Raw genomic sequence first — 12810 nt, forward strand, 5'->3', positions numbered from 1 at the left:
GAAAAGTCCAAGCCGGGCGTGGTGGCGCACGCCTTTAATCCCAGCACTTGGGAGGCAGAGGCAGGCGGATTTCTGAGTTCGAGGCCAGCCTGGTCTACAGAGTGAGTTCCAGGACAGCCAGGGCTACACAGAGAAACCCTGTCTCGAAAAACCAAAAAAAAAAAAAAGAAAAAGAAAAGTCCAAAGTCAAGATCAGAGGCGGGGCACACAGGAACATATGCAAATGACTCAATGTGCTCAATTGGTTTGAGGTCAGGGCGGGTAAAGGCAACTGTGTTAAAAGGAAACAGCTTTTCAAAGGCATCTCTTTATTACCTAAAGAGACCTCACAAAACAAGATAAAACAGACCAAGCTAAGCGTAGCCTCTAGTCATTGCACAGCAATGCTGGGGCTTAGAGTATGTGCGACAAATGTCCTACACCTTCACTGCACATGGCAAAGGAAGTGGCCTTCCAACCTAACCCCAAACATTTCCTCAATGTTTATGAAACTGAGGCCTGCACAGTCTGATAGCTCCAAAGCTTCCCAGACCTGGGTTGTTCACGTCAGCTGTGAGCTGCTAAGGGCTGCCTCTAGTCACAGGATTGCCACAAACAAGAGCCCGGAGACCACACTGTAAAATCCAAACAAGGCTGTTTTCTTTTCCTTATTTCTTCTTTTTTCTAAACTATATTGGAAATGTAGAAAGATAACGATGGGAAACCCGTTTCCCGGTAGCAGGGGCGCCCGCTGTTCTGAGCCCTTCCTACACAGCAGAAGCACACCCTGCCCAAGCATCTTCTCTAGCCATGCTTTTCCTTTATTGTTTAAAAAGATGTCGTTATTTTATGTGCATGTTGGTCTCACAATTGTATGTGCACCACATGCAAGCCTCGTGTCCCCGCAGTCCAGAGGAAGACACTGGCTCTCTGGAAGAGAAATTACAGAAGGTTGTCAGCACCGACTGCCAAGTCACCTCTGTAGCCCCAGCCTTTCCTCTTAAAAGGGTTTCATCCATGACAGCAGGGACCTTTTTCCATCCCCTTCGGTTTGTTTATGTGGTTTCAATACTAAAAGACAAGATTTACTTTGCAATCTTAATCTAGCCACTGTACCAATGTGGCGCCAGGTACAGTGGCACACACCTTTAATCCCAGAAACCAGGGGGCAGAAGCCAGTGAGTGGATCTGTATGAGTCTGAGCCAGCCTGGTCTACATATCAAGTTTCAGAACATCCAGAGCTACAGAAAGAGAACTTGTCTCAAAAAAAAAAAAAAAAAAAAGCACCAGATGGTGGCAATGCAGACCTTTAATCCCAGCACTCAGAAGGCAGATGCTAGCGCAGGCCAGCAAATTCCAGGACAAACAGGGTTACACAGAGAAACCATGTCTCAAAATACTAGGAAAAAAACAAACAAACTCCAAATCCAAAAACTGAAAACCCAAGTTGGCTCTGTATCTTATCCAAGGTTTTATTTCTACAATTCAAAAAAGCACCCACTTTTCTCACTTCTGCCTAAGGAACAAGGCTGGTTCACAGGCTCAGAGGTTTCTACAAGTTCATTAGGGCTTTTCCATTTTAAAATGTGTACTTCACTCATTCATTCATTTACTGTCCGTGTTTGGAGAGGGCCAGGAGCTTCTTGCCTGTGGGATGTGGGGAGCAGGAGCTGGGTCTCCTCTGCTATGGGGGTCCTGGGGATGGAACCTCAGGTCATCAGGCTTGGTGACAAGTGCCTTGACCAGCTGAGCCACCTTGCCAGCCCTTAATAGGTTCTTAACTAAAGGTGACAAAATGTCAATTCTTCAACTGACCAGGAAAAATTCAAAACAGCTTTCAGGTTAATAAAATCACGTTACAGAGAAAGACAAATCTATGGATTCATTGGCTGACAGCAGCACATGGAATATGAGGAGATTTCTTCTGTCAGGTCAGAGGCATCAAGCAGCTCACATCTTCAATACTACAGACACACAAGGGACAGGGACAGAGAGACAGAGAGAGGGAGACAGAGCACACCCAAGCTCCCAATCCAAGGAAAGTTATGCTGCGGCCGGGAAAGAAGCACTCCCTCCCGGATGTGTGGGGCTGGGGCAGGGGTACGGGCTTTGGATCAAAGGTCTGTTATCACAATGCACCTGTACTTGGCAGCACCCACACAAACACACGTGTCTGTAAATCACCCTTCAGCGATGGACTGCCACCACCATCAGATGAAGGGCAGAGTGGCTGCAGGGCGACCCTGGGATTAAAGGGAAGGACTTGAATGACAGGTGCGCCTTTAATCCAGCCCTTGACAAGAGGCAGGCACATCTTAGAGTTCAAGGTCAGCCTGGCCTCAGAGTGAGACACTACTGGGAAAAACAGTTAAAAATATTAAAGGCCTTTAACCTCAGCACTCTGGAGGCAGAGGCAAGAGGATCTCTGTGAGTTCTAGGCCAGCCTGGTCTACACAATAAGTTCCGGGCCAGGCAGGGATGCACAGTGAGACCCCTTCTCAAAACAAAACAAAAGGAAAAAAATCAACTAGGGGTAAGAAAACTTAGCTAACGGTGATTATTTTAAAAATTAAAATATTTGTAACCATTACTTCCAAACATTTTCAAAAAACAAATAGTGTAAATAGTGTACTGAGAGTCGGGGGGAGTGGTTACTGACCAAGTATGATGGCATATGCCTATAGTCTCAGTTACTTGGGCAACTGAGGCAGGAGGATGGCTGGAGCCTAAGAGATTGAGGCCGTCGTGGGCTGCCTTGTCCTCCCCTTTTCAGACTGAGATTCAGGGGGCTCCAGCTTTAGTTCTTGTACCATAACCCAAAAGATCCTGGAATCTGCCTCTCTGTGTGGATCTGTGGATCTAAATTTGGATTTTTTTTTTCCCTCAATTACTTCTGCATAGCTGTCACCCAGGACGCCCAGAGCAACCGGGGAGCCCTGCTGGGGCGTGGGCTGCTCTGTCCCCAGCTTCCTTCAGGATGGATGAGACGCATACTCAATGTGACTATGACGTATATGCTCATGACCAGAAGGGAACTCGTGGCGTCAAGGCTTAAGTGACTAACCTTCAATGGTCACCTCAACTTCGGGGTCCTCACTGGTTTCTGAAGGGACATGTTGAGTAGAATCTTGAAAAAAATAAAATTCTAAAATGACATTCATTATTCAGCATATCCGTGTGCGCCAACACTTACTGGGACTCCAAAAGCAGCCTACAATAAAATGCAGCTGGTGTCTGAATTCATTTCATGTTCTTTAAGAATATTTGACCCTTGATTATAACTGGGGATGAAAGAAAACAAAGGTAGAGAATCCTGGAAAGTGTTAAGATGATCACCACATTACCTGCGTCGGTGGCCTCAAGAGCCCCAGGCTCTTGCGGGGAATGCAGCCACAGCAAAGTCATAACTGTTTCCTTGCTCTGACTGGAGGATGCCAGTTAGAACAGTGAGACCTGCTTTCTACTTTGGACCCTGGCCTCTCGCCTTCCAGGCATCCTAGCAGTGGTTTACACAGTTAAATGAAACCACCATAACATTTTGCAGAGGAGACCTTTGCAACAAGGGAAACCAGTGACGGCATGCACGGCTGCTGCTGACTCGTTCAATCTGCAGGGTCCTTCCACTGAGGCTCATGTTATTACACAAAAACGCACAGCCACAGAAAGAGAGGTTAGTGCTGGGCAGGCACTCTTGTTAGCTCATTAGCTCTTTTATTCTGCAAAGGCTGAGAGATGAACCAAAGGCAGCGGCGGCCACTGCTGTCAGTACAGGAATAGAGAGCAGAGAGAACCCAAGGGCGCTCAGCTGTTAACACTGGAACACAACAGCAAGAATTTTGTCAGAAACAAGTCTCCCGAGACCTAGTACGTGTTGACAGACTCGTGAAACTGTGAAGCAGTCTGGGTGCTAGATGAACCACGCAGGTCCTATGCCAAGGCCTGCTGACAGCAGCCTGCCCACCTAAGACCTACCACAGAGGACCGCCCCATCACCTTTCTAACACCCTAGTGAGTTCACCACAAAAATCAGTCACATATGAAGAGTATCTCAAGTATTTCTTTTTATGCTTTATTGTTCTGAGACAGGGTCTCACTATGTAGCCTGGGCTGGCCTGGCACTCACCATGTAGCCCAGGCTGGCCTCAAACTCATGGGTGATCCTCCTGCCCGAGCCTCCCAAGTGCTGGGATAACAGGTGTGCGCTACTACACCCGGCCAGACGATCAACATTTCTGAGAGAAACAGATTCCTACTAGAAAGCCTAGCTACTTCTGCAACTGAGTGTACGAAGATCAGCCCGTGACTTTGTTAGGATCACCCCTGCCCCCACTAGAAGGCGGCAAAAGGTCGAATTCCTCATTTCTTAAATAAAACCAAACAACAGATAGAAGAAATGCAAAGTTGCAGGATAAATCCCCACCTCCACGTGCTCTATAAACAGCAGCTAAGGAGAGGAATACAGAATCTGAAGCAAGAGCCAGCCGCCTTGCAGCTACCTCCTTGGAGGACTACAGGCCCTCTGTGAGCTACTCCAGCCGCAGCAGTGAGGGCTCCCACGTGCTGTGCAATCAATCAGGCCCCTCAGCTGAGGGCCCGGTGATGAGGAGGGCTCCCAGGCCAGCAGAGCAGCAGCCATCCCTGAGGCAACTGTGGGTATGACAGCGCTAAGAAGACAGAAATCTTCTCAGCCAAAGTGTATCTGTTGCCCTACAAACAAACTGGGGATGGCAGATAGGACACTTTATAGTTCAACAGAAAACAACCAGGATCCTTTTAACTCTAGAATAGTGAGAAAAGCAGGCGCTCTCTATCCTCAGTGCACTTCCAAGACGACAGGGACAGCAGTGGGACAGGGACAGCAGTGGGACAGCCGCTCATCTGCCTCAGCAAGAGCCTCATGGACGGGGGCAGCCAGGCCCAGTGCCCATGAGCACAGTGACAGGCACCAATGCCTGCTCCCTAAAAAGGAGAGTGCGGGCCATGAAGGCCCGCACACCACCATCTCATCTCTGAAGAGTAGGTGTCGGGGGTTTACCATCTGAAGAGCAACAGATGCTGAGAAATCTAAGTCCCTCCTTTCCTAACCTTCTGCTGGCACTTCCACTTCCGTTCCCTCGTTGCCTTCTGAGGAGTGATGGCTTCCTAAAAAGAAAATGAAGAGTATATACTAAAGCAGTAAAAAAAAAAATTAATAATAATAATAATAAAATCTAACAATAAAAAAAGAACTAGTGACCACATAATTTATTATAACAAAAAGATTTTTTTTAACTCAGTAATAAAATCAAACAATGTTTTCTAACTCAGAAAAATAACTCTTCTATTTGGAAGCTGAAAACGTCTGGAAGTACAAACACCCAGAACAACACTATAGGCAGAGCTGGGATTTGGTACTGGTCACTGTCGCCACATGCCACCTTGCTGAGGGATGCTGGGATCTGAGAAGCAGTCACAGCCTAGGTACATGCGTCTGCCAATGGCTCACAATCAAAGACACCAAATCAGAAGAAGCCCTTTCTTTGCCTAGAGACCTAAGGCATGTCAAAAAAAGAAGCTACCTCCGGGGTTGCTGTTTGAGGAATGCTCCCCCTTCTCCATTGGTAGAAGCCACATACACTATCACATGATCTAATCACAGCTGTACTTTAAACACCTTACGTGTTACTTGGAACTTTAGAGACTATTTTTAGTTGCAAACACATTTTAGCGCAGGAAATAACGTGCCTACTTCTGAACATGGGGCACGCATCCAGCCTCCTGTCGGTCAGGCAGCCAGGGACAGCAGTGCAGCCTACTAGAGCAAGGGGACCAGGCACAGCGCGAAGGCCACCAGCCAAGACGCCAGAGGACCGGCCACTTAGGATCCGGGGCACAGCCGCCCCCAAGTGCACCAATCTCTAAGTGTCAAGGCTGGGACAAGGAAAAGAGGGAAAACACCTTCGTCACCTGCCAGGACAGAGGAGTCATGGAGGGGTGGGCAGCAGGTCTCCTGACAACTGTGCTCAGCTCACTTACTCCTAAGGGACACGTTCAGTGCAAGGGCTCTCATGGTGCCAAGCGTAAGTCAGAGTTGCTGTGGTGCCGTGCTCTGGTCCGCCATGCTGACGGCCTTCCACTCACTCTAGCGTGGGCGCCCTCTCAAAGCTAAGGGCAGCACTTTGTGCTTCCTCCACACACTCCTCCTTTTTTACCTTAAATTTGGCATTTAAGGAGCTGTTAATTCTTTGACTATATAATGTCAAAACAGATGTGAAGCCAAAACACGAGAAGGGGGCGTGGCCATCCCCCGACGGGCGTGGCCAGGAAACTGAGGGCAGGCAGGAAAGCCGGTCATGCGCACTATGAACCCTGAGTGAGCCTCTGCTCTAGTAAAAACTACAGAAATGACAGGCACAACTATTTACAATAGACAGTAATGAGAAAGAAAATCAACCTACTGAGATCAAAGCCAGAGGAGACAACGGAAAAGCCACCACTAACGGGTATGATCAAGTCTGGGAGCACAGCGCAAAAGTGACCCGAAGAGTCATCTCAGAAGCACAAGGATTTACAAGAGATAGTTTGCAATCCTTCCCAAAGCTAAGCATCGCGGCGGCCTTATCACTATCCACACTGCTAACCCAACAGTAACGACCTGACTATGCTGATAAAGGTATAAAGTGTACTTTACCTTCAATGGGAAAGTGTGTCATGTACCCATTTCGAGATTCATTACTAGATTCACAAAAGGGAAAATTGGTTTTTGAAAAATTTTGCTTGTGAAGTTCATTTATGTTTTTTTTTAAAAAAAAAAAAAAAAAAAAGGCCAATACATTTTTTTCCTTTTCCATTTGGAAAAGTAATATAGTTATAATTACTCAAACAGTCTGTCCAATATAAAGAGACATTAACTACGACAGGACGTGGGGGAGCACAAGTGGAAGGGCGATACCTTGCAAAGCCTTCGAAAGGGGGAGCTTTTCATCAACATCAGCAGTTTCAGAAGGGCCTGCTTTGGGATACAAAGATAAGCTTCAAAAGGAATTTCAAAGCACAGGTTGGTCATATCAGTGCATATCTGGGTGAGGTGTATGGAATGATGGCCTTTTTGAGAAATAAAAACAGGCAAAAAGATGATGTTAGTCAATGGCCTTGGTTGATGGGGAAAGGCGTGTTGGGTGGAGGTCTACGCACGCGGTTACTGGGGATGACTGGATGGTATGGAAACTGTGCCATGTCTGCAATGGAGGCTCTGAGGGGTTCAGAGGGAGCCCAATGCTGGCTGCACGCGCATGCCTAGTGCTTGCTTCTTCCTTTACAGGCATTACTTAAGAAAGATGCAAAGCTTCGCCTTCCCTCAGGCTTTCCAAATGACACACACGATCAGTGAGTGGTGTCAGCCACCACAGAAGCACACGACAAACCACCAGGCAGGACCAATGGACTCCTGGCCCAGATTGCTTTTCATTACACTAACAAGTGTTTTCATTAGTGGAAATACTTTGAACACCCATGAAAACAGAAGGGGTTTTACATGGGAGAGACGAAGGGGGTTCGGGTACACAAAGGGAAAAGAGACAAAAAAACAGAGCCACAGGGTCATGGTTCAAGGGAGATACACACATGGATGAAGATGGTGGAATGAAAGTCACTTCACTGGGGGACATGCAGCATGGGTACCAGGCACCCCAAAGGCACAGCTCTCGGCAACCCAGTTCACAGTACACGTGCAGTACACGTGTGAGACAATGAGATGGAGTCCAGGCTGGCCCACAGCTCTGGTCTTGCTGCCTCCACCTTCAGAGCGCTGAATGCAGGTGTGCTCGGCCTCAGCCAGTCTGCCTGGTGCTGGGGATTCGAGCCAGGGCTCCCTGCACCAGCTGAGCACCACCCACTACTCTAAACAAGCCTTCTGGTAATTAATCATTTAAAGAGACAAAGCACTACTTTCAAAGGCTACTTCTTAACATAAAGCAATTAGCAACGCCCACAGCCTGTAGTATCAGCCCTCGGAAGAATAAGGGGAAGCCTGAGTTTCAGAAGCTGGGCTCAGAGCAAAGCCACATAGCCATAACAAAACAAGGTAGGAGCCCAAAGCGCGATCCTTGAATACGACACAAAGAACACCCTAAACCAGTGTTTCTCAGCCTTCCTAACGCTGCAACCCTTTAAGACAGTTCCTCATGGTATGGTGACCTCCCCAACCAAAAAAAAAAAATTTATTGCTAGTTCCTTAACTGTAACTTTGCTACTGTTAAGAATTATCGGGGTTGGGGATTTAGCTCAGTAGTAGAGCGCTTGCCTAGCAAGCACAAGGCCCTGGGTTTGGTCCTCAGCTCTGGGAGAAAAAAAAAAAGAATTATCTTAAATATCTGTGTTTTATGATGGTCTTAGGTGACCCTTGTGAAAGGGAGCAGAGCCCTCGGGTTGAGGAATGCTGTGACTGACAAGCCTGTAGGAGGACATAGGGCATTTCACAAAGACACTGACCAACTGTACAAGCAAGGGGCATGTCATGAGGAGAGACACTGTAGGCTGTGGTGTGGCACAGGCAGGGACACAACGCCTACCTGCCCAAACAGCTCAAAGCCCTGGGTTCAATCTCTAAAACAAAAAGGGGACTGTGGAAGAAAGAAAGTCAGACGGAGAAGGGAAGAAAGGAAGGAAGGAAGGAAGGAAGGAAGGAAGGAAGGAAGGAAGGAAGGGAGAGAGAGAGAGAGAGAGAAAGAAAGAAAGGAAGGAAGAAAGGAAGGAAGGAAGGAAGGAAGGAAGGAAGGAAGGAAGGAAGAAAGAAAGAAAGAAAGAAAGAAAGAAAGAAAGAAAGAAAGAAAGAAAGAAAGAAAGAAGGAAATACCCACAAGGCACTGCTCTACTCGCCTGGGGAACAGTCAGCTGAACACGCAGCTTAAGTAAAGAAACAAGTAGTTTGATGAGGGCAACAAAGGCCAAACTAAATGCTCAGGAGGTGGAAGCAGGAGGACGGACAGAAGCTAAAAGTCACCGTGAAATGCATCAGGAGCTTGAGGCCTGAGATCCAGGACACCTTAACCCGAGCCAAGCAAACTAGCGTTCTGGGCGACGACTACATACTAATGAGAATCAGGTTTAGGAGTGGTGGTGCAAGCCTTGAACCCAGCACTCAGGAGGCAGAGGTGTGTAGATAGATCTCTGCCAGTTTGAGGCCAGCCTGGTCTACACAAAGAGTACCAGGACAGCCAGAGCTACACAATAGAGACCTGTTTCAAAAAACACCAAATAAAGAAAATGTAACCTTCCTAGTGTGGGAAGGGAGGGGGGGAGACTTAGGGCTATCTGATGTAAAGATCAGTCTACCTGTTAACTTGATGTTCACACCAGTAAGGCACAGACAACCAAGCTGTTCTGCAACATTGAACTCTAAAAACATGAAACCCATCCTCATCTCAGCTTTAGTGCTAGCAGCACAAAGAATAAACAAACTGTTCAAAACTAACTGCAAGCGACATAAGTGGGCCTAGCAAGACAGGGCAGGGAATGAAGGCACTTGCTGCCAAGCCTCATGAACCAAGTTCGATGCCCAGCAGTGATGGAGTGAAAGTGCCTTCACTTCAATGCATGTGCACTAGGTTGTGTGTTGTCTTTTTTAATGAGTGTCACTGACACTCAGCGGTAAATGTACACAGATATCTGCTCACTAAAGGACCATAAAAAATTATTCCAGGTATTTGTAAAAGACTCCATGTCCAATAAGGCTTATTACTTTAAGGAAAATCAAGTCTACCGGGCAAGGGCAATCCAGAACTTTGTGGAAAATTCAAAAATCAGAGACACTGAAGTAGCCACTAAAGTGCCTGTCTGTTTGAGGTGGGATTTTCCTGTATATATATATATATATATATCTGGCTGGCCGTGGCCTCCCGAGTGCTGAGAATACAAGCATGTGCTACCATGCCAAGATGAAATTACTAAGATGACCCCGACAACCGTACAGGTGAAGATGAGCTCCAGCTCACGTCCTCCCGACTGAAATGGGAACCAGGAACAGGCACCATGGCAGAGTCTGAACTTGCTCAGAGAGCCTTAACTGCCACAGAGTGTCAGGAACAGAGACTGCATGAAACATTGTTACCTTGAATGTTATACTGATAGTAATCAGGGTCTTCTGACTCCTCCTTCACTGTCACAGCGGCCATTTCCAGAGAAATGCCTACAAAACAAGTGACAGTCTCCGGTGTGTCACAGCTCCAGGGCACTGTGCACTCAAGGCCTCACACACTTTAAAGACTCTGAAAGGGCAAACGTTCATTAGGTGGATGCTCAACGAGGTCATCTGCAACCCAAACCATGGCACGGTTTCAGCAACTGACAGGCAAGCAGACAGACAGACAGACAGACCCAACCAACCTGCATAGGCTCCACAGCAAAATTCAATCAGCTCTATGGGAAAAGGTAAGAAGGAGGGAAGAAGTGTGGCTGCCTCACCTTGCTCTGTCTGAACAGATGAAGGTCACTTTAAAACAGGGTGCCTGTGGGAGAGAGGGACCCCTGCTCTCGATGGAGTAAAACTACACTACCTGGCAAAGACTCCGTGACTCATCACAGAAGGAAGGCCTTGAACACGCCCACACAAGCTGAAAGATTTAGACTCTTACCTAGGGACAGGCCTAGCCCCAGCGTCACCACCAATCACAGATCAAACGCTAAAAGCCAACACTATAAACCCTCCAGAAGAAACCTAACTGCAAATCTTTACTGATGTTAGGTTAGACAAATAATTCCTCGGTTAAAAAGAAAAAGAAACCCTTGTACCTGGTTCTGAGAGATACCTACAGCACCTGGGAAGGAGGCCGAGGAAGAACTAACCGCCTGAGCTACAGGACACCCAGTCACAGAGCCATACTGTCTCACAACAACAGTAAACTACAAAGGGGCGGGAGAATGGGGGTGGTCCTGTGCAGGAGGGACAAGAAAAACTGTAATGACATCTGTGAATGGAAATGGCTACAGGGAGAACGTATGGACTGGACCTGGGTTCAGTCCCTCACTCGCACCCACCTTGGCAGCTCACAAATGCTTGGGTTTGTTTTTTTGGTTTTGTCTGTTTTGGGGACAGGATTTCTCTGTGTAGCCCTGGCTGTGCTGGAACTCACTCTGTAGACCAGGCTGGCCTCAAACTCAGAAATCCACCTGCCTCTGCCTCCCAAGTGCTGGGATTAAAGGCGTGCGCCACCACTGCCTGGCCTCACAAATCCTTGTAACTATAGCTCCAGGGAATTTTGATGCCCTCTTCTGGCACTGCACTGGACTTAAAACCACACACACATACAGAGACAAATACATACAACTTTGTTCCCCTTTTGAGACAGTTTTACTGTGTTGTGGTGGCTGTCCTAGAACTTTCTCTATAGACCAAGCTGGCCTGGAACTCAGAGATCTGTCTGCTTCAGTCTCTCAAATACTTGGGATCAAAAACATGGGCCACCATCCCAACTTTAAAAATTCCTTTATTTGGGGGCTGGAGAGATGGTTCAGTGGTTAAGAGCACCGAGTGCTCTTCCAGGGGTCCTGAGTTCAACTCCCAGCAACCACATGGTGGCTCACAACCATCTGTAATGAGATCTGATGCCCTCTTCTGGTGTGTCTGAAAACAGCTACAGTGTACTCATATACAATCAATCAATTAATCAATCAATCAATAAATAGATCTTTTAAAAAACCATAGAGTGTTAAACTTTACAGACTGAAGTGTGAGTGTGAGACAACGTTGAACAAAGAGGCCATGAAATGTAGAGAGAGCACAACAGGATATCTTGAAGGGTTTAGACAAAGGACAAGGTAGGAAGAAATGATGTAATTACATTATAATCTCAAATATACAAATGTTAAATGAACTAAGGCAGACAAGGTAGCGCACACCTTTAATCCCAGCACTTTCAGAAGAAAAGGCAAGGCCAGGGTCAGCCTGGGCTACATAATGTATTCCAGGGCAGCAAGGACTATACGGCGGAGAAACCCTGCCACCAAGGGAGGGAGGGAGGGAGGGAGGAAAAAAATGATAATTAAAGAGTAAAAAAATGTTTTGAAATGGGAGCTGGAGACATGGCTCAGCAGTTAAGAGCACTGACTTCCAGAGGTCCCTGAGTTCAATTCCCAGCACCCACATGGTGGCTCACAAACATCTATAATGGGTTCTGATGCCCTCTTCTGGTGTGTCTGAAGACAGCTACAAAGTACTTATATCCATAAAATAAATAAATAAATATTTTTTTTAAATGTTTTAAAATCTTTTTTAAAAAAACTCCACAACCTTGAAAATACAGAAACTAAAATTTGTTTAAGATTCAAAGACAATATAAAACCAATCAGAGGCTGTAAGAAACATCTGCAAGACCATATTTCTGACTTGTATCCAAAATATAGGCAGAACTTTCAACAATGGAAAAAAACCAAACAGTAAGCACAGTTAAGAGAGAAAACAGGATCTGGGAAAGTGGCTCCCTGGGTCAAACACTTGCCACACAGCCTAGAACTGCAGTCTGAACTCCCAGGACCCAAGTGAGGCGGGCCAAGGTGGTGCATGTCTGTAAACCTCTCTATCTCTACAGCAAGATGGGAGGCAGAGAATTCCTGGGCCCTCAAAGGTCAGACAGCCCAGCTTTTGCAGTAGCCACATGCTCAGACCAGCACATGAGGTTGTCTGATGCCAACATGCACACCACGCCACGCATGCACACTCTCTTCCCTCTCTGTCTTTGTCTGTCTGTCTGTCTGTCTGTCTGTCTCTCTCTCTCTCTCACACACACACACACACACACACACACACACACACACACACACACACACTGGCAAGTTCATGAAAGAAACGTTCAGCA

At 46.9% G+C, this 12810-nt stretch overlaps 1 protein-coding gene across 10 annotated transcripts in view; it reads right to left on the reverse strand.

The window, feature by feature from the left end:
• Gtf2i (general transcription factor IIi) overlaps positions 1 to 12810 on the reverse strand; it is a 77928-nt gene that overhangs the window by 32696 nt on the left and 32422 nt on the right. For 3 of the 10 annotated variants that reach the window (XM_021163997.2, XM_021163995.3, XM_021163996.3), the window contains exons 9-11: positions 10068 to 10145; positions 5066 to 5122; positions 3045 to 3107 (exon numbers count right to left, since the gene is read on the reverse strand). In XM_021163997.2, the coding sequence (XP_021019656.1) occupies positions 3045 to 3107; positions 5066 to 5122; positions 10068 to 10145 (198 nt within the window). The remainder of the gene's footprint in view (positions 1 to 3044; positions 3108 to 5065; positions 5123 to 10067; positions 10146 to 12810) is intronic. The other 7 variants (XM_085837238.1, XM_029477117.2, XM_021163999.2 and 4 more) reach the window with 5 other exon arrangements.

Source organism: Mus caroli, unplaced genomic scaffold (genome assembly GCF_978045245.1).
Source record: "Mus caroli unplaced genomic scaffold, Mus_caroli_1 scaffold_4, whole genome shotgun sequence".
Lineage (NCBI taxonomy): Eukaryota > Metazoa > Chordata > Mammalia > Rodentia > Muridae > Mus > Mus caroli.